At 37.6% G+C, this 22707-nt stretch overlaps 1 protein-coding gene across 17 annotated transcripts in view; it reads right to left on the reverse strand.

Moving 5' to 3' along the window:
- Window positions 1-22707, reverse strand: part of TRIP12 (thyroid hormone receptor interactor 12) — a 140259-nt gene that overhangs the window by 21062 nt on the left and 96490 nt on the right. For 7 of the 17 annotated variants that reach the window (XM_045794170.2, XM_045794180.2, XM_045794177.2 and 4 more), the window contains 17 exons: window positions 21092-21160; window positions 20836-21001; window positions 18400-18517; window positions 18120-18279; window positions 16114-16267; window positions 14558-14786; window positions 14130-14248; window positions 11594-11801; window positions 8778-8878; window positions 8372-8546; window positions 7240-7381; window positions 5980-6171; window positions 4545-4696; window positions 2899-3071; window positions 2429-2502; window positions 2143-2342; window positions 1219-1346 (listed from right to left, as the gene is read on the reverse strand). In XM_045794170.2, the coding sequence (XP_045650126.1) occupies window positions 1219-1346; window positions 2143-2342; window positions 2429-2502; window positions 2899-3071; window positions 4545-4696; window positions 5980-6171; window positions 7240-7381; window positions 8372-8546; window positions 8778-8878; window positions 11594-11801; window positions 14130-14248; window positions 14558-14786; window positions 16114-16267; window positions 18120-18279; window positions 18400-18517; window positions 20836-21001; window positions 21092-21160 (2560 nt within the window). The remainder of the gene's footprint in view (window positions 1-1218; window positions 1347-2142; window positions 2343-2428; window positions 2503-2898; window positions 3072-4544; window positions 4697-5979; window positions 6172-7239; window positions 7382-8371; window positions 8547-8777; window positions 8879-11593; window positions 11802-14129; window positions 14249-14557; window positions 14787-16113; window positions 16268-18119; window positions 18280-18399; window positions 18518-20835; window positions 21002-21091; window positions 21161-22707) is intronic. The other 10 variants (XM_045794178.2, XM_045794182.2, XM_045794174.2 and 7 more) reach the window with 6 other exon arrangements.

A 22707-nucleotide genomic window follows, 5' to 3' on the forward strand; every position in this document is an offset into this window, starting at 1 on the left:
TTATCACCCCGAAAATAGTAACCACAGGTTGTGAACATCTAATGTTTGGTATTCTACTGGAGTATTGATAGCTTTAGCATTTTTCCCTTTCATCTTAGACATAAATCGTACAGGCTTATGAAAATTTTGCTTTCCTCCCATAGCCAAATAAACTGGAAAGGAGAAAAACTGACTCATTTCCCATTTCTTGTTTTCAACAGAAGCAACAGCTAACAATAAAACGGCCAGAGAATAATAAAGACAAAATATTTCAATTTAAGTTCACAATTTTATGTAAATTTTCTGGATTTTTAATTTTTTATCCAGCTTAAAATGGCCATGTAAAATAGACAAATATTCCCAACTGTAAATCTGATAAGAGATTTGGTTATTTAATCCAAGGCCTAGGATAGGACAGACTGATAGTTTCCAAAGGGATCTAAGATTTTTCTCAGATTTCACTTAGTAGTAGCTTGGGCAGGGGGTCAGGGGTTGAAACTACTGCCGTTTACTTTTACCCAGTAAAAGAATTAAAAATCACAACACTATCACTACCATAAAAGAAAGGGTAATTTTTAACACCAAAAACACAGACACAAAAATCTTAAAATAAAAACCTTTTATAATAGAACTTAGTTTTATGGAAAACAAAACAAAACAAAACACTGTTATAATGTCCTTATTTCTGTGGACCAGAAAAAATTCCAGCAATTGACACCACTTAGTTTGGAACTCCCAGGTAGGGATGGTCTCCATGGAATGACTCTGAGCCCTCACATGGACAGGGGAGGAGGTGGGTGGGTGAGCACACATAGACTGGAAGGGAATACTACAAAAGAAAAGAGATCACCTGGCAGGTGCTAGTCCATTCTGTAGTCATTATATTACCCAGCAAAACTTTTCATTCCTTCTGTAATTGTTAGATTATAATAAATGACAAAAAGGAAGGGCCTGCCTGACTACGATCAGTCTCTTCTTTAGTAAATGTGTTCTACTAATGAAATTTGTTTTAGCCTTCATGAAAACAAATTTTTCATGGAAAGAGTATGAGTTTTCCCCAGTTTTCTTCCCAAATTTAATTTTGCAGGTACTTAAATTTTCATTTGTGGTAATTTCATTTTTTTCTAAATTATATTCAAGGGTTTCACTGCTAGATATAAATCACTCCTTCAAAAGTTCCACGACAAGAAGACTACTGCCCCACGGCAATGTGTTTTCCCCTCCCGTACATCAACTTACCATGCCATAACTCATCGTGCTTTTTTGCATTTCTAGGGGATGTTTTTGTTGGAGCTGTTTGGGCTCTTCCTCTTTTACCACCAACACAATCTTTATTACTTTCTTCATCCTCTCTCACGGGTTTGTACCTAAATTGATTGGAGAGTATATAAACTAAATGTAGATTTTAAAAATAAAAACTATTCTACAGGGGCCAAAGTGTGACCCACAGACACCAGAGTTACCAGAACTCTGAGATCTATCCTGTTTCTCCCTACTTATGGGTTTGGAGAATTACCAATGGCGCTGTTTCTGAGAAGAGACCACAAAGAGTCCACTGTTCCAGGAGGGGCCACCTGAGGAACTCCAGTGGTGGTTCAGAGAAGAATGGCTCTCTTTATTGTATTTATTTATTTATTTAAAGTGGAGCCCAACACGGGGCTTGAACTCACAACCCTGAGACCAAGACCTGAGCGGAGATCAAGAGTTGGCTGCTGAACTGACTGAGCCACCCAGCGGCCCCAAAGACTGGCTCTCTTTAAATTTAAGTAGCAGACATTCACAAACAATGCAGAAAGCTACATCCAAATGCCTCTAAGGGCTCAGAGATGCCAAGCTTCTTACTACCTAAAGGAATATCATCTTACAGATGTTTTTTTCTTGTTTAAAGACCTGAAATGAATCTAAAAAGCTGACGTAAACTATGACTATTGCCCATGAGTACATGTTTCTAGGAGACGTCATGAAGGCAAATACACACGTACACATGTGTGCACATGCATGCTTTCACAAACACCGAGATAAAAGATTTGAAGTGGCTTTTAATAAAATGTAGGATTTGGGTCCCCTCTCTTTATGTAAGCCAGCTATTAATAAGAATTACAAAACACACGGAAGATATATTGAAGTTGATGACAAAGCCAACAAAGTCAGTTTCAGACTTGCCATATTGTATGAGTCTTTGTCCAAATGCCAGCTCTCCCCAGAGGGTTGCTCTCGTCGTCTGTGGACTCCCGCTCGTCCTCGGCCTGGATACTGAACTGCCGGACTGCCTGATACACGGTCATGTTATACGGCAGCAAATGCTCGCCGATGTAGAACTGTAGCCTGTGCCTTACGTTGCCGGAATTTAAGAACTGAGCGGCCTGAATAAAGAACAGGAAACCCATTTAAGCTCCAGGCCCTGAACCGTGTGCACAACAACATGGTGAGAATAGCACCAGACACTTACCAGAGACTCGTCGATTTCCTCGTCGGAGCCATCATCATCACTGTCTTCATCATCTTCTCTTACTCTTCCATACCCTGAGGACCCAAGAAGGCTATTAAACTCCTAGCAATTGTCCGTGGCAAAGAAAAGCCCACGCGTACTGGTTAAACTAACATACTCTTAGAAAACCATGTATATTACACTGTGACCTATGAAGCAGAAAGAGCTAAGAAAACTGTCACCTACAAAGCGCCATTTCTACTACGTTACGTTCCAACAAGATAAATGAACTAACTCATCGCTGAAGTAAGCCATCAACCCCTTGGAAGTTTATCACATTTCCACAGGCTATGTAGAAAATGAAGGATGGGAACACAAGTTCCCAATGCTACGTTTTAGCAGAAGCAGCAACAGGCAAATTGTTTCCACATTCCCTAATATTCCCAGCCTAATGTATGTATAAACACAAAACATACATGTAGGGAAAGTACCTCTAACTACAAGGTATCTCTCGATAGCTTGTACCAAAGCCAGGGGATCAATCTTGACCGGCCCGCCTTTCCACTGCTTCACATTTGCACAGTCTGGATGTCTCTGTAACTGGCATTTTAACTGATGTGTGTTGAAAAATTTTAAAGCCTGTGATCCTCTGTTGAGAGAAAAGCTCAAGATAATTTGTGAAAAAAAGTTATTCTATTATTTTCAAAATCAACATAATTCAAAAAAACAAGACAAGACAAACTTCATTTTCTTAAGGCACAAAATAAGCACTTACTTACCAGTTATGTAAATAGTCAAGCCAGCAATTCAAATTATTTAGTAAAAGTTACTATAAAGTAAGAAATAAAAGAGGGTATGCATGCATGCATAGGAAAACATTAAATCATCATTCTATCTCTGACATACCAGGAACCCATGTGAGCAGGAATCCTCACCACTGAGATACAACTATTTCTCTAGAATAAAAATTCCTCAACCACTTGAGCATGCTCACTTCTGCAGTATTTTGCCACTGCATAGCTGAGTTCTATGGCTTTAAAAACAAAGGGAAAAGCCCTCTTTTTTGCTTTCAAACATTTCTGCTACAAAATTACTTCAAAAACTAACCTTTAAATTTTACTTTGCTACATTCTTTTGAATGAAGCAGTTTGATAGCTACGCCAGTCTAAACCTGGTAATGATATTTAATTGCTCATTTCTGGAAAGGGCTGACAACAGTGAGACACAAACAGGCTTAAAATGCAGTTATCTGTAAGATTCCATAAGGCATGCAAATAGGAGTATGGGAAAGAATATTTCATTAGATGGGATATACACATATGTAAACATACATATTTTATACAAATCTTGGTAAAAATGAAAAACTTCATGCTTTTCTCAGGCATAGATAAAAATGCCCCTATATTTCATAAAATGTTTCAGGACAGGATAATGATCAAAACTGATGCCACATTCTATATTAATTTTCAAAGCCAGAAAAAAACCTAGCCCACACGGATCCGTCTGTTCAATACGCATATTGTTTTAATTCAATAAAAATTTTAAATGTGTTCAAAACACATCAGATTGTGTATTTTAAACCTAACTAATATCTTATTTTGTAGGCTTCTAGTCATAATATTTCAGAAACCCTGTAACACCCCATAAAATACAATGAACTTTTATAGTGAATTCTTTATGCACCATTTCATGAGTCCAGTAAAAATACTATATTATGGAAAAAACACAAGTTTTAATGAAACAAGAAAACTTCAAAATATACACCTATTGTTAAAACCCATCAAAGGTATAATCACTTCCATCACATAGGAAATCGCATTATTACACAGAATGCAAATATTTTATTATCCATGTCTATAAAATTCACGGAGAGAAGCAATATATATTAAAGTTATCAATTTAAGGAACACTAAGCCTATTACAGCTTGCCAACACAGTCACTGAGTTATGTACTTCCAAAACATCATGTTTAAAACACGTGGGGTGATTTTAAAGATATAAAGTATTTTTCTTAAAGTCATTACAGCCAAATGGTCTTTGGGCAGAAGATGACGTTACCAGACCTCTTGCCACTCTACTTCAACCAAATGAAGCACAGAGTCCCATGGCAAGGGCACAGCCAGGCACTGATCCTTACCTGCCTCCTGTCCCATTTCCACTGGGGAAGTCATGTACTTTGACTGGAAACTGTTCCATCTGGCTGAGGCAGTTGTTCATCTTGTGAACTAATGCCAACAAAGGTGCATTACCCACTGGTTCTACTCTTCCAATGGGCTCTTCTCCAGGAAGCTAAAGTTATAAATAAACCAACAGGTTAAGCAAGGCCTCTTGAAAATGGAACACTCTTCAACAAGAAAATTCAAAAGGCAGTTTTACAAAAGAGAAGCAGTCATCTCTTCTCTTTTATCTCTTTTGATAGATTTGGCTGCAATGATTATTTCCATATAAATTATTTCAAACAGAAACTCTTTTTTGTACAGGCCCACAATCCCTTATTCATAATTCCTAGGTCCAAAAGGCTTGAAAACCCAACTTTTTGGTGGTGAGATCTGACTCAAGCAGACATGAGGCTAGCTGCAGTCTTTATTTACCTATACCAAGTAGGACTATCCATATGCTTTCCTGCAAAAATACTTGATGTATATGGACTGCTATTTAGAATCCACTGGGAATATCATGTAATATATATGGACGGTATTGTAGAACTCTTGAAACCCGCTCAGCCCCAAGGAGTTTCGGGTAAGAGATTACAGACCTATACATAATCTTAAACGTGGTATAAAACTACATCCAGTGTTGCAACACATCTAAGGCATCTCGAACAGATATCAACTCCGCTTCACATAGCCCAAGGTAAAGCAATACAGGAAGTGCTCAAATGCCTACGAACACTGAAAGGAAGGCATTGTGAAGTAGTTTCACCAACACACAGGACAATTACCCTTAGTCTTACTACACAGATGATCCAGAGGATGTCTTCTCTCTAGTAGCTTCGTAACAAGCAGAATGATGTTAAGTCATTAGTGTCCAAGGGTAGTTACATTCGTGCTCTTACCCACTGAGGCTGAGGAAGGGGAGCCTCTCTGGGCCTTCTGATCTTGTAATCCAGGTTATAAGTGGTGACTGAGTAGTCTCACACAGAATTGTTAATACTGCATTTTATATGCAAAATGGAAACGTATATGCTCACTCTCTTATGTCTACAGCTATTTTACCGTATTTCCCTATATGTATATATTGTTTACAACATGTTTAAAAACAATATTGAGAATAAAATACACTCACAAGTGAGAGACTACAATTAATGGCTGGTCTTACAGAAAAAACGAAGACTCGAGATACACTGGCCATAGAAACTGTGGCACATGAGCTATTAAATCACCCTTCTGTTGCTTTGCTAGTATATCTGATATAAAAGACCAAGGAATCCAAATCCAACTGTGTATCAGAAGCTAGAAACTCGACCTCAATATCTTGACCAGCACCTAATGGAAATTACTGAGATGAAAATACACATATCAGTGACCAGTGATTCCTATAAGAAGATAGAGAAGCATTAGGAGATAACTTACTGGTGAAGAAAAGAATACATGAAGGAATCTCTTTAATCTGATCTCTCTGCTCACAGCATCCTTTTCACTTTTAGATGTCAAATAAAGCAACAGCTGCTTCACAAATCCACTATGTTGGATTTCAAACGATGAAACATCAGACTCTGAGACTATGCTACGGATTTCTACAAGGCACTCAGCTCCACCATCCACCTGAAAGAGTTGGGAACAGTATTTCTATATCGATTTAAACAGTCCTCACTAAATGCACAGTTCACATTTCCCCAAGAGGAACTGAATACACTCTAAACAGCTTTAAAAAAGAAGGTGGGGGGGGGGGCAGTGATGCATTCTTGATAGAACCTTGGAAACTATGATCTTACACGCATAGTCACAAATGTTAGTATTTCATGGAAGAAAACCAGCATCCATACAACTAACACAAAAACCAAAGTCTAAAATAAAATAAAAATAAATAAATAAAAGAGACAAAGAATTAAGAATACAATCTGAAAGGTTAAGAGCTAGAATACCAGAATGAGAAAATAAAACAAAAATATAAAGTGTGGCTTCAAATTAATACGTTTAAAACCCGGATGAAATGGACAATTTCTTGGAAAACGTATAGTACACGAATTGCTCCAAGTGCATTAAAAATGTAAAAAGGCTAAGAACCAGATGAAACATAAAAGGCTTATTCAATCTCCCTCTCCAAGTACTATCAGATCCAGGTGGTGAGGGGTTAAGGAGGGTCCCATCAACTTTAATACCCATGGTTGAGATGTACTTGGGGACATTTCTCAAGTCTTTTCTTTGTCAAGAAATATGGGATGTGACAGATCGCCTGGATGGCTCACTCAGTTGAATGTCCTACTCTAAATTTGGGCTCACATCATGATCTCAGGGTCGTGAGATCACGCCCTGCAACAGGCTCCACACTCAGACTGGAGTCTGCTTGAGATTCTCTCTCCCTTTGGCTTTGCTCCGCCCCCTGCTCACATGCATGCGCTCTCTAAATAAACTCTTAAGAAGAAATATGCGATGAGAAGAGAGTTTGGTCAAAGATGAGATTCCCAGTATAGTTTATGACAAAGTAATAAAGCACCAAAGTCAAGGGACAAGTTACAGAAATGTCAGTGCTAAAGGTACATGTCTGGCGAAAAAAATCGATCTAGGACAAGAAAATTCATGGAAAGTCAGAGTCATCAAGGGAAGGACAGAAGACAGAAGAGAAGCTGGAAGAGATGACAAAGAACCAATTCGGTGCGGCCCACACGGTACCTGGAGGTTGAGTTGTTCAGTCGCAGCACAAAGTCTCTGAAGGACATTCAGGGCAGGGTTGCTTCCATCCATGTTCTCAGAACTGAAATAACGCTCTACAAATTTATGCGCCTGTTCCTTAATCCAACCTTTAATTTTTTCTCTGCAATAAGGAAAAACAAGATATTAAATTTACTCTCCGTGTATGGAAAGGATTTCAATTGTAACTCCACATCAAAGGCAAACAGCTGCTACATTTAAAACCCTTTTTCACCTAGGCTTCTAGATTAATAAATTCAGATGAACCAAGTTAAGCTGAAGTAAAGAACTATAGACCAGAAACATGCACCTGTTAGATGCGTGATTAACTGAGACCTATTAAAATCACAAATTTTAAAGGATTTAGATACACGATTGCTTAATTATTTTTTATTAAACGAAACTGGGAAAAACAACCAACCAACCAAACCAAATCAATCCACCACCACCAAAAAAAAGGGGGAAAAAAAAAAAGCGTATTTCTTTACCCAGTGGCATTTGATTTTTAAAAATTTCTTATTTGCAGAGAAAGTAATCCTTGTTGGTGTGTTACATCCGGAGTCAAAAAACTAAATAAAACAACTCAGAAAGGTTTTAAAGAAAGAACTTTTTTAAAGCCACAGACTGAAAAAATAAAAAAATAAAGCCACAGACCAGTATGTGAAAAAGTTTAGCTGATACAGCTTTAGAACAAACAAGCCTCTACTACAGGATCCTTAAATTCCACTGTAAAGGGCAGAGAAAGGAAGGGTATCATAAAAGTGGGTGAGTGTCTGTGTGTGCAGACTGAAAATAGGTCCTCTCTCCCTTGTCTAGAACAAAACTAAGGAACAGGTTCCACGGGGAACATAATTTATTTGGTTTATGAACATATGTTGACCTCCGACCAGAAATGTCGCAAACAGATTTTAAGATGTAAGACGTAATTTAGGACAAAGCCAGGCAGAGTTCAAGAACTGAGAATCTACTCCATTCTTGAGCAATGCCACTTCTGCGCATAAATTAAAAGGTCTGTATCCATGTTTCATCTCAACACAGTAAACGTGCTGACTGCAATCACGTAGAGCTTTGCTAATCTGAGAACGAAAGTAATAGAGAATTCCCCCCACTTCACCTATTATTGGATATGGTGTCCTTTGAGGCGGCCCTGGCAAGACCGCTAACTCCCGCAGTTCGTGCTGGTTCAATGTTGTTGCTGTTGGACTGTGCGCTTAACCTTCCCCACGTTTTTGGGTTCAAGCTTGCCAGGAAAGAAGACTTAGGTGACTGAGTAGTGGTAGGGCTTTTAGCTATGAAAAGAAACGGGAATGATAGTTAAGTCATCTTAGTTTAACTGATGAAAACCCACTGAATTTTAACATTCCTGTTTACATTACCAGATGAATTTGCTGAAACAACTAAGAACACTGAGTGTTCAGGAAACCGAGGTGTGCTTTAGGCTGAAGCTACCGACAGCATTCACAAGCGCACTCGCTGCCCCGTCCCCACCTCTGCACCCACCGCCTCACCACAGCAGTTACCTTGATTGTCTACTTTGTCATCATCTCTTGGAGGTGAGTACTTTGGCCTTCTTGGCCCTCGTTTTGGCAGCCGTTTTCTCTTTAGAACATCACTTAGTCGACTATCACATGGGAAAACATGGATAAGTTTAGCAATTACCACGATTTATTACAATCGCTCATTGACAAGCAAGCTAGAACGGCAGAAACAAGGAGGTGCAAAATATTGCCATAAATATGCCTCTTCATTTTGTGATTATTTAATGCAGACTCTGCCCTAGTCATGTTCTAGAGGTCTAGAGACACAGAAGGTGATTAATCCAGAAAACAGCTTATTGGACTACACTGAACTACTAAAAGTGACACCAAATAGAATATCTGATTAATCCTGTGTTAAAACTTCTTATAAAATGTTGTACATATAAAGCGCATAGAACAAATTTATGATGCAAAGAAGCAGTATTAAGAAGAAACTAGAAGAAGAATGTTAAATCTGATTGCCATATTTCTTTCCTAACGTAAATGACAAAACGTAAAATATACAGGACATTGAGTGTTACCAAGATACTTTCCCGATACTACCCAAAGTGCTTTCACAGTATGTACTTACTATAACATCCTAAATGAATGCATTTATAAATAGTTTAGTGATTTTTTTTTAAACTCAAAATTACCTATAAACAAATATGAAGTCATAGTATGAAAAACCTATTTTGAATTAAGAATACCTGAAATAGAACATACACAGACTTTGTGTCTTATTTTCAATATTCTTAACAACAGCAGAAATAGTCTGAAATATCAACAGATTCTGAGAATAACAAAACTACCTAAGATGGAGAAGATGGAAAAAACGTTCGGGCTCCTGGGTGGCGCAGTCAGTTGAGCATCTGACTCTTGGCTTCGGCTTAGGTTGTGATATTGAGCCCTGCACTGGGCTCCACACTCAACATGGAGTCGGCTTGAGTTTCTCTCTCCCTCTCCCCCTCGCTCCCCCATGCTAGCATGCTCTCTAAAATAAATACATAAAAAATCTTTAAAAAGGGGGGGGGGGTTCTGGTTCAGTTGGTCTGCAACTCAAATAAAATTAGAAAAACCAAAAAATAACAACAAAAAACTTTTGAAGGTCTTCCAACATCTGGTATGTCTATTAAAAATACTTACTAATATGTTTAAATATGCTTTGAAATCAAGAGAAGTGAACTTTTATCTTTAAAGATTTATTTACTTTAGAGAGAATACAAGGGGGGGGGGGCAGAGAGAGAATATTCAAGCAGATTCTGTGCTGAGCATGAAGCCCGACATGGGGTTTGATCTCATAACCCAGAGCTCATAACCTGAGCCAAAACCAAGAGTCAGACGCTTGAACAAACGAGTCACACAGGCGCCCATGGACAAATGAACTATGATCAAACGATTCCCCCTTTATAAATTGATATGAACTTTTCTTTATTTGAAACCATATTAGAAGGGAATGGAACCACTTAAAACTCTGGAAATTTCTTTCCTCATCTTTTAAAATTTTCAACTGTTAGAAACTATATAATCAAGTCTAATTCCTTTACTCGGAAATACCGCACTTGTCTGAGCTGCATCACATTTCACCGAGCACCTGATGTCTCGGGCACCACGCCTGTGCTAGATAGTGAAACCCTGCAGCAACTAAGTTACTACAGCAGCCAGGGGGAAGGAGGAGGGCTGGAGAGGGAGGAAAGAGAGGCAGGCAAGGCTGTCAGGGAAAACTGGCCAACAAATCCAACTTGAGAAGAGGTGAAGGGTCCCCAGTATATTCTCCAGGTTCAATCCCATGGACTGGGCTCATGACATAGGTACCACCCAAACTAAGCAGCTTGCTAAAATAACAGCCACTGTGTCAGAAGTCCCAGTCTGTAGCCCAAGGCCCAGAATTGCCAAAATTCATATTTAAGTTAAAAATGGACAACTGCCACCAGGTGGCAGCAAAAGGAGCTGGGATCCTGAGATAGACAGCTTCTTAGGACAATGCCACCTTGCAGTTTACAGGATTAAATGTTTGGACCTCACTTATTAAGTACAGTATGTTTTACCAAAATCTATGTTATAGCTTAGAAGGAGTAGAAACGAGTATTAGCTAAGTACACTTTGAATTTCAGAACTGAATCTGTTGATCATACACCAGTCATGCAGCAATACTGAGTTTCTAATGTCAAAGAAACAAAAACACGTTTAGAGTGTAATTTGTTTCAACACAACAAAATGAAAACTAATATGAGGGTTTGGTAATGTTCTCAGAAGCACAGTACAACAAAGGGATTAAAACAGATATGGAGGTAGAAGTAGACATATTTAAGAACTCCCACTCTCTTTTATTAAGAGCAAAGTTTCCATCTCCCAATTAAAAATTAATGGAAATCAGGTCTTTTCCTGTACATTCCAAAAATGTCATTATCTGGATTTCTTGAAGTTGGTATGTATGCAACAATGCAGTAAATAATCACAAAACTACTCAATTAGAAATGAGGGTTCAAATCCTACATCTGTAAAAATAAGTGTGCGACACTGTGCTCATCGTTAACTCTCAATTAGTTCACTCAGAAAGTTCACTGAGCCTCAGTTCCCTAATATGACACTAGAAATACCCAGTAGCTCCTGTGGTTCCTAAACACGGCTCAATACAGTGGCTTTCCAATAAATGTTTGGTCTCTTCCCATTCCCATTAAACATGGAACAAAACAGAGATGGGAAAAAACAAAGTGTCCTCTCTAATATTTTACCATTTTATTCCCTGTGTGAATCTCCGGTACCAGAACACAGGTAAAGGCAAAAAGCATAAAAATCAGCACAAAACTCTGACTTACCCTTGAGGGCTCAGATCTAAAGAATCATCTCTGCTGTGCTGCAAGCTGGGGGACCCCAAGTCAGCCGCAGCGTTAGTGGCGGCCGTGGCTGTTCCACTGCTGACGGACGTCGTGGACCCCAAGGATCCCGACCCATTCGTACATGCCTTTGGTGGACTTGTCAACAAAGACTCTGATTCTGCTAAGTGTTTTACTTGATGCATTACACCTATATAGTAACAGATTTAAGAGTCAGTTTTAACCAAGACCACCTCCCCATGATTACAGAATCTCTAAATGCTAACACTGATTTACAGAGAATGAATAAAAAGTATCTGGCAAATGGGCGGGGGGGGTGGGGGAGGGATAGATAGAGCATGATGACTTAGGTGCCAGGGTTTTCCACTTGACTCCATTCTGTAAAGTAGCAGGCAAATTAAACATTAAAGAAAGATATTTACATTGAAAGTCTTCAAATATTCAAAACCTGGTAACAGGAAATTTAACAGGGTCACCCATAAAGTTCTACTGGAAATTCAAAATACCATTATAAAAACAATGAACTACAAAAATGCGGTAGTGCACCTGTGGCTTGAGAGCCAGGAGATAAAGGCCCACTACGGTTATTAGCTAACTTCAAATGCTACAGTGAGACAAGATCACAGTAACACTACTGCCAAAAGAGAACACCAGCAATCCAAGGATGGTGATTTTTCACATCCCTGGGGGTGTATAAGGAGAGCTAAATAGTAACTTACGAGGCAGGGGTTCATATCTGGGCTAGAATCACAGGAGAATGTACATGGTGGGGGATGGGAGGGAGTTGCCAAGAATTATCAATTGTATGCCGAGGTGTGTGTCCGAATGTATGAATTCGTGTTCACACATTCACATTTTTTCTGGGAAACAGTCCAGAGCTTTCCATCAGAATTTTTAAAACAAACTAACAAACAGAAAAACACAAAAACACAAAAAACACAAGATATCTGAATGAACTCAAATCTGATTCAGTCACATTCCACAAATATTATTTGCAGCAATCACAAGTCAGACTGTGTGCCAGGTACTAAGAATAAGACCCTGGATGAGAAAAATGGACTCAGGGCAGTTACTGGGGAAGGAAAAAAACAAAACAAAACTATTAAGAAATTACAAATAAATTGTAAACTGCTCCTCAGAGAGAAAGTAAGTGCTTGCTTATGGGGCACACAGCAATCAGGACCTAACAGATTCCAGAAGGAAGGCAAGGTCCTCAGGAATAAATGACATTTAAGTGGAACCTGAAACAGTATACCTAGCCAGATGCAAAGCAGCAGAACTAATCAAGACTGCTCCATAAACTTCATACTGTACATACTATATAAGTTTTGGGGTGTGGAAAATTCAATCTGATAGCATAGTGATACTATAAATGTAAAAAGAAAAAAAAATCACTTTGAGCAAAAGACATATTCTGGTATGCTCCCAAATCAGAAAGGTGAAATATATCAGAAAGGTAGAACAACTAAAGGCAAACAACTAAAACAGAACAACAAAACCAAAACACAGAATGCAAATTATAGAATAATCCAAGGCTAAAAAGAACACATAACAAATGTTTGTGTGATAACAGAAACATCTATTCATAAATGTAGCCCGTTTGTTAACCACAGTTTTAGAGTGTGCCTTCTAATTCATATAAATATGTAGCATTGGGATTTTTTAAAAAATTCTTTGTTATTTAAACAGAACTAGTAAGAAATAGTGAAAAACTCTTCCCATTTGATTTAATACCCTTACACTAGCATGACTATAATAGCACTCTCAAGATGTGAAGAGATACAGATCCAGCATTAGGTGATGAAAGAAGGGAAAATAGATCATATGCAGAAAGAACTAGGACTGTTTAGATAAGATGGAAGATGAAGCTAAGGATTACTTGAGGGTAAAATACCATTATTTCCTGTGTCCTCACACAAGACCAATGTATCCTTAAAGACCAAAAGAGCCATAAAGAGATTTGTTGATGAGAAAGAACTCCTTTAATATCTTGGCATATTTGAAAAGGATAAAACACCCAAATGAGCAATATGGTTTCATCTTTGTGATCTTCAAAAAGAGAATGGAAAAGTACTGTATCTCCTAGGATGATTTCCATGTTCCAATTCCTCAAATTAGGGGACTAGACCCAATGGAGTAAATAATAATCCCTTTTATAAGTGTTCTGATCTACTAGGGATTCACTGGTAAAGAAAGTGAACTCCTGACTTTTTCAAGACATCTTTATGGGCAGGGGTACATTATCTATGTGAAAAGTCAATGACTGCTTCTGGCCCATAAACACTCGCATCACTGAAATGTAACTTAAGTGTTTATCACCTAACCATTAATCTCACACAACCTGTATTAATAAATTTCATGAAAGACACAATCTATATGTACATGAGCTGTAAACTTGAAAATGTCTTATATAAAAGATAAAAGTTTAATTTTTGTTCTAAATTAAAGTTATATGGCTACTGAAATACTATTTAGACCAAAAGATTAACCATTAATTAATTATCGTGAATGACATTACCTTCTCTTCTGAAGTAAACACTAAAAATATCGGGTAACTTCTGCATTAAGATTTCTGCCATCTGAAGTGCTCCAACTACTATCTTCAGGTCCTGGCTTGACAGCATGGAAGCAATGTGACTAAAAAAAGAAAGCATTCATATATAAAACATCTGTCTGCATTTGAGAATTATTTTTGGCCATACTACTTTAAACTTGAGAGCAAAATGTTTTAATGGTGAAAACAACCGAAATTTTTCTTAAGTGCTTAACTTTTGCATTTGTCTTTCTCAAAGGTGTGTATGAATACGAAGAGACAACAAAGGTCTCGAGACAGTACAAATCAACTGGTTTATGCATTTTTTTTCTACAATATTACTTTAAAGATTGCTGAAATTACTTGCAGAGACTTGAATTTCTAAAACGTTTTCACTGTTTTCATGAACACACCTTGAAACAGCATGATTTTTCAGGACATCCTTCAGAAGTTCAGCATCCGCAAAATAAATTATCCTAAGAATTGCTCTAAGGCACTTATGTCTGACCGCAGGTCCTGCTGAGGAACTATACACTTCATAAAGAACACCAAATAATGTCTTAATAAAAGACTTAGCCAGTTCCGGATCCTCTTTCATAAGCTGTGCTCGAGCATCATCCTTCTTTAACTCTGAATATCCACCTGTTAATTAAAAAAAAAAAAGTACAATCCTAAAGTTACAGACTTCAGAAACACAAGGAAGTAAACAACAAAGCATTCGAGCTGCTGCAATTATTTGAAATGTTATGAAAACATCTGGTTATATGACAAATTAACTTATCTAATACAATCAACTGGGGTCTACAAAGATACCAAAGGCAGCATTAAGACAAAACTGAGCCGGCTAGAAAGAACAAGGTATCGGCATGCTGTACCTCTTACTTTCATAATACATGTTCAACAAAACACCGAGGACATTTCAGTATTAGCCAGCTACACCACTGGTAAGAAATACACAGAGTTCAAGAAATGGACAGTGGGTACATAACTAGAAGCTATAGAAAAACAAGGTGATCTGTCACTTTTCTTGGAGGGAGTAAGGTACAGGGGAAAGGAAACTGATGAGGAAGTAAGCTCTAGACCAGGGGTTAGTAAAGTACAGTCCAAAGGCTCTATCTGGCCCAGCTCCTATTTTTGTAAATAAAGCCTTATTGGAACATAACCATATACATTTGTTTATATATTTTGTACGGCTGTTCTGGAGCTACAATAGTGGGGTGGAGTACAGGCACTATACAATCCATAAAGCTTAAGATATTTACTATCTGGCCCTAAGTGTGCTGACCCTGCACTCTTACCTAGAGCTGCAAAAGCAATAGACTGTATCCCCAAGGACAGAGACACATGTCAGAAACCTGAACCAAAAAAATCTATTCTTCATTAGTGAAGAAGAGAATTTTGATAGGAATGTATCACATAAAAGGTTGCAAAGAACTAATAAGCTGAGAGGTATGGGTGGATCTAAAGATGTAAGAGGAGGGGCGCCTGGGTGGCTCAGTCGTTAAGTGTCTGCCTTCGGCTCAGGGCGTGATCCCGGCCGGCGTTCTGGGATTGAGCCCCGCATCAGACTCCTCTGCTGAGATCTTGCTTCTTCCTCTCCCACTCCCCCTGCTTGTGTTCCCTCTCGCTGGCTGTCTCTCTCTCTCTCAAATACATCAATAAAATCTTTAAAAAAATAAAAAAATAAAGGTGTAAGAGGGATAACAGATCAGATAAAAAAACTGCATGGGCCAATTCCGGCTGGAGTCCGGGATGCTGCAAATCGCACAGCAGAAAAATAATGCGCAAGCTACCATTTCAGCAATACTGGCTCATTCATCAATTAAAACATGATAGAAACAACAACAACAAATTACTCCTATGCAACGCTCTTAAGCTTAATAAAGACACTCAATGAAAACAATTAAACTTTTTATCACAACTATTACTCACATGACAATACAGTACTATTAACTCAAGAAGTACTTACTAGTGTTAGTATTGGCTAAGGGGTTAGGTTTTCTCTGAATGGCACGTGCTGTTCCCGTGTCCTCATTGATTTGCTGCATAGAATTAAAATCAATAGTATAAACTCGTCCCAGAGTGGACAAGCTTATCTCATCCTCACCGACCTGATGGGCTGCCTGAGAGCAAAGAGAGAGAAACCTTGAATATAAACATGGAGAAATTTATTAACTTAAGACACAGTGGGACCCTCCATAAATGCTAACTTACATATTTATTTCATCAGGTTTCAGATGGTGAAGTAACAGAGTATGGAAAATTTAATAGTGTGGACATGACCAACTCATTCATTCAATAGATCATTTTTTTATCAATAAATCATTTTTAATTAAACACAATTATACACCACAGGCCCTATAAGGTCCCCAAGACATAAACACAGATAAATTCCTGATGAAAGATCCAGTCATGGAGAATCACTGACATGAAGAAGATATCGTTTGTATTAAGAAGGCTTTTAAGACATTGCTGATAGAAAAAAAAAAATCGTTATCCACAAAACTTTAGTATCTAATTCTTAGGTTAAAATAGTATTTACATCATGGATTTTTGGCAGCCCACAAAATCTGCTTTAAACAAAATGATCCTACAAAATTATCCTTAGGTAAAAAGACTTTCCATTTAAATGATGCTTTAAGATTGAAAGGGACACACCCAGACCTAAGAGAGTAACCCCTAGGGTGTGCACGCATGCACAGTACATAAGTAAAATGACACACTTTGATTAACACTGTTTGCTTGAGATAAGACAGCCAAAAGATGTGAGAGAATATTCCTTCTTGCAACAGTCCAATCTATGGAACTCCTAGGTGAAACGAAAGACAGGACTCCTTAAGTGTAAGAGAGTAAGCTAACAGGGAAAATGCAATTAATAAGACAATGCTAAAAAGAAGGCAGCTTAATGTTAGAGACCATGGCCTGCTTACACACTAAGGTGAACACCACACATTAGACCCATCACACCTCACTTCCTCCTAAAAGATGGCTCAGAACTTGGATACTTTCATAAGAACTCCTGATTTTATAACATAAGTCAATGGTTTCAAAGTTGTTTTTCAAAAATTCGATTTTTAAAAACTAACTGGTAGAAGACATCTTTAAAGAAGAATGTCTCTTCAAGTGTAATGCTCTAAAAAAAATTCAAATATCACAGATTGAAATTAGAAAATATAGTTAAGACTTAAACCTATCTCCTATATTGAAAATACTAGTAAATGATGTATGGTATCCCAAATGATGCAGTGACCCACACTTCCTAATACAAAGGAATTTTCCTGATCTGAAAAATTTCTGAAATATTTCAATGCATACTTAATATGGAAGTTAACAAAAATAAAATCACACATAAAACCTTCACAGAAAAACACTAAATATTTTGGTGTACCTCTTTCCTTTTTATTAATCCTCTTTCTCTTATTTTGCTGAGTGCCCCAAAGAGTCACATAATTCTAAATATTGTGTTCATTTTTCATATCCCACTTTATGTCATTAAAATTTATCCCATTAACATCTGGATTACATGTGAGGCTAGTTGGTACCAAAACTTACTTAACCATTTCACCTAGACTTTGATACTAAAATTGTTTCCATGTTTTTGTTCTTAAAAGTGGGCTGAGAAACAGCTATTTCTATATGAATCTTTGCATCTTCTGGGTAGGAGATAGAAGGGACTTTGAAAACCTATAGCCTAACTCCTCCAATGTTTCCTTTCAGAAGTGAGGAAACTACGGAACAAAGAACTTAAATTACTTGCTCCAAGTCAATCAGGTAGTTAGCAGCAGAAGCAGGACTAGAACATCATGTTTTCTGACCTGAACAGAAATGAGGACCTTGTTCTCAGGAGACAAAATGAGAGAATCTTGAGTTAATTCAAAATTGAGCACACTGAAGTACACATATCCACCTCCCCACTCCATCCCTACACCCACTCTCCACCAAAATAGACATATTTAAACGGTACGATGAAACTACTACCTCAATGATCCGGCTGTCAATCCTGTTATAGGGATGCCAAAGGCCTCGGTCGTCACGCCACTGCCATATCGCACCATCTGTGTTCTGCGCATTTCCCTTCTTCAGCATGGTATCAACTGCAAAAATGCCTTCTTTTGGTAAACATGGCATAAGTTCGCTGAAAACAAAGGTGCAAGTATTTCATTAAGTAGCTTCCTGAACTATCAGCAAATGACAGATCTCTAATGTAAAATACCCGCATATAAGCCACAGTTGTTATTATTAGCCCAATCTTTACCAGATCAGAGATGTCAGTTCATACAGCTCTTGAGGACTTCGTGGAACAAGATCAATCTGTTCTTGACAACTTCCGTTCGAGGCACCGCACAGGAGAAAGTGAAGTGTTTCTGCAATGTCTGTAAAACCAGCAACAGAAACCAAAACCCCATGAAACTAGTTATATTACCTAATTTAAAAGGCGATCATTCCCATGGGAGAAAAGCAATCAGAAGTATTTTCTTACAGTCAATTATACATGAATAAAAAGCAAAAAAAAATTATTTTCTTATAAAGCAATATACTATAGAAATTAAAAAGCAAAATGAGCTATAATGAAAACCTAAAAAGAAATTTATGAAAATTTTTAACAATTTCTTTCTAAAGGCTTCAGTCTGAGTCCTAGCTGGACATTTAAACACCAATCCACCCCAGAGAATTTGGGAATTTTTTTATTTTGTTTTTGGTTTTATTTGCATTTGAACAACACAGTGTTTTGTACAAAAAGTGTGTGCAACATACATTTTAATCTCTGATTAAAATATACTTGTCTTTAATTTACATATACCGAAAATGGGTGGTCAACACAATAAAACATAGAAATTACAAGCATCTGAATATTACCATACTGTGGTCAGGAAGTAATTACCTTAAAGACAAGCATGCCAACTCAATACAAAGATCATTAAAATATCCTCTACCTTAAGTTTCCAATCCCAGAAGGTATCAGTTTATAGAGGAATTTGCATGAAAACCAGCCTGATGCAAGAACACTTTGACATAAGGAAGCTCCCATTATCCACAGGTTTAGTCACTCAAACAACTAAAGTACAGATGGGGCTGGGTCTTTGTTGTGGCTCTGTTTCTACAAATACTAGATATTTGCAAAATATAAACATTTCGTTGAAATGTTTTGACGATAATCATTTAAATTCTGTTATCGAGGAACATATTCACTATTGATTTGGGCAAAAGTGTGGATAGTTATATCGCTGCCCCTCATAAATTTCACTGACAGTGATTAAAAATATTTTAAATTTCTTGAAAAAGTATAATTTTGCCAACTTTTTAAAGAAATGTGAATACAGAGGGCAATGTTACATTATAAGGATTCTTTAAAATTTTTTTTTTTAAAGAGATCAGAGGATGACAACAAGTTTCCTTTGTGTTAGTGCTGAACAAAGAAAATTTTAAGTCTAGTAGCTTCCAAGTGATAAAGGTATGGCAAACTTCACGGAGTAAGCAAAAGGTGAAAATAATCATCATAAGAAAAAAAAGAAAAAGAAAAAAATCCAAAATGGTAAAGCAAAACAAAAGTCAGTGAACAATTTCCCAAACTGCTTTAGGGAAATGCTGTGCCACGTGGTAGCAAGAAAAAAATCTGTACTCAACCTTCAGGAGACGGTGGGCTCGGCAAAATGCAAAGGGCTCCTAGGGATTTTAATAAGCAACATGCACCGTGACTACTCAAGACAAAGTTAAACCTTTCCCCAACTTCTCACTTTGCTCATGACAACAAGCAGTGCAATTTTCTCTGGAATACCAACTTCAGGAGCGATTCAGTGCTTGAAGAGGAATCTTTTCAATCTAACAGCTCAACAATGCTACTTTCCTGCAAAATGCTGAGCCATTGTGCTAATTCACAAGAAACGTGACTAAATATAAAGAATGTAGTATTATACGAAATATTTTATCGGAGACAGTGATACCAGAGGCTTTTTTGTCAGTGAATACCATCACTAACGTCCCCGTGGTGATATCCTCAGGGATCAGAATTAAAAATATGCAATTATCTACAATTACATGCATCCATATAAACATGATCAACACTCTAGTAGCAATAATCCTAACACACAGGTGTTTTCTGAAGCCCACTGTCTTCTGACATTAACTTGCAAAACCTAAGGTTTATGAGAGAAATGCAATAGCAGCATAGCTGTGCAATGAAACTACATTGATGGATAAGGTTGAGAAGGGCTTCGAAAATACTAAACCAGCAAAGATGAGAGAGATTCATCTGTGCAAGTATGTTCCAAATTTCTGAGGGAGGAGAGCACTGTGGAATCAGAAAAACTGCTGGAAAAACTCTAAAAGGGGCAGAAAGGAGTACCGAGAAGCAGAAGACAGGCAGCTGCTGGTAACCCAGAACTCAGAATTCTCCTAATGAAGCATCCCTACCTAACTGCTACTGGAGAGAAGGCAATGATCTTGCATTTTTAGCCCTAGAACCACCAAGGATAAAATTAATAATTCTACAGATATTATGTACTGCACACAGGAAGCACTACTATGCTGTTCCTGCACAAATTTATTATACACCAACAATTTTCTTCCTTTACTCTCCAGTGTCTATGCTATTAACAAGCTCTTCTACTTGCTTATGTTGATTTTCTTTATTAATAAACACTTTTCAAAAACCGTTTCTCTTGCCCGAAGTAGGATAACATAAAGCACTTACTCTGCTTCATAAGTTGAACAGCTAAAGTCGGACAGTTGGAACACATCAGAGAAAACATGCGAACCACCATTATGAACATCCCAGAACTTAAAATGGGTGGAGTCACTACCAAAAGCTGTTGAACATTTGTAAGCAGATCTTTGGAGGCTACCTGCTGGAGTAAATTCTTCACAAACAGAAGAAAAAAGATACTGTTATATCGTGATTCAACAATTTAACAATTTCATGAAAATACCACCAAAGACTAAATGCTTACCTCCTCATGTTGGAAATTGTCCACTAGACGTGCAAAACAAAGGCAAGTGCTTTCGACTGACTTTTTGTCCTATTTTTTATAGAAGAAAAAGTTTATTGATATAAAATATATCACTGTCTTACATCACTACCTAATTTTCTTCCTAACACCAAATTGCTCAAGGCCAGCTCGGTTACATGTGAGCCCTGAAAACCCAAGGAGCCTAAAAGATACAACCAGTAACATCATGATTTCAAAGCAAAGAGAATCATACTGAGAGAACATCTCTCCTCTCTTAAGACCCCAATAAATAAGAGCAAATATACAGAAAAGGAACAACTTTTATGCTTCCGTAATTTCAATACTTAACCACAAATTATAATAAAGATAAACATTATTCTAAAAAAGCATTCCCATGTTTAAAACATGCACACACTAAAAAGTTGGAAACAGTTCAGTGTATGTGTGTGAACCAGAGGCTTACTGATGATGTGAGAAACTAGGTGACAATTTGCTATATTCACAATGAAAACAATCTAGAAATACTATTACAGTGGCCTCGTTGAGAAAAGATATGAAATAACCTTGTAAGAATGGAAAGAACAATTTAACGGCTTAACAAGTCTTTTGACAGTGTTCCTTTTTTCCTAATTGATAAATGGGTTTTCAGATATAAAAACCAGACTGGCTTATACAAAATTGAGAATAATTCTGGTATCATAAAAGCCCTATACACCTTCACTATCAATACTTAAGTCTAGAAAGGATGCTACATGCCCAACATGCCCAACAATAACAACATGCCCAACAATTTAACTTCTCTGATTCTCATGATTTTTTCCAAAATAAGGTATTGAAATCATACCTAACTAGAGAATGTATTTCTAGCCCTGATAAGCACAGGTTATCTCAGCCTACCAAGTTTTTTTTTTTTTTTTAATTTTATTTATTTGAGAGAGCGTGCACACAAGAGGGGGGAAGAGCAGAGACAGAGGGAGAAGCAGACTCCCCATGGAGCAGGGCACCTGACACTGGACCCGGACAGATCATGACCCAAACCGAAGGCAGTCACTTAACGCACTGAGCCACCCAGGCACCCCTCAGCCTACTAAGTTTTTAAAATTAAATAAGTAAACAATGTATGGCAAGACTTTTATCTTGATCATCTTAGAAGCAAAACATTTCAGAGTGTCTCAAAAATCTTTTCTTCAGCTCTCTTACATAAATCCCTATATAAAATATTTTCTTACCAAATTTTCCAAAGAAGATTTTAAACACACTTTGTAAAGTGACTTGGGAGTCCAATTTCTAGGGGTGCTTGGGTGGCTTAGTTGGTTAAGCGCCTGACTCTTAATTTCAGCTCAGGTCATGATCTCACGGTCATGAGATGGAGACCCACATGGGGCTCCGTGCTCAGCATGGAGTCTGCCTGAGATTCTCTCTCCCTCTGCCTCTACCCTCCTCCCCACTTGCTTACACATACGTTCTCTCTCTCTCAAGATAAATAAAATCTTTAAGAGTCCAATTTCTAAAACTCTTTTTAGCAAGAACAACATTTTAAGACATTAATTTATATTAAAAGAAAATTCAATTTCTCTACAGTGAAGCTTAACGCATTGTCCTCCACATCAGATTCT

Source organism: Ursus americanus, chromosome 1 (assembly GCF_024610735.1).
Source record: "Ursus americanus isolate L20-20 chromosome 1, mUrsAme1.1.p, whole genome shotgun sequence".
NCBI classification, from domain to species: Eukaryota; Metazoa; Chordata; class Mammalia; order Carnivora; family Ursidae; genus Ursus; species Ursus americanus.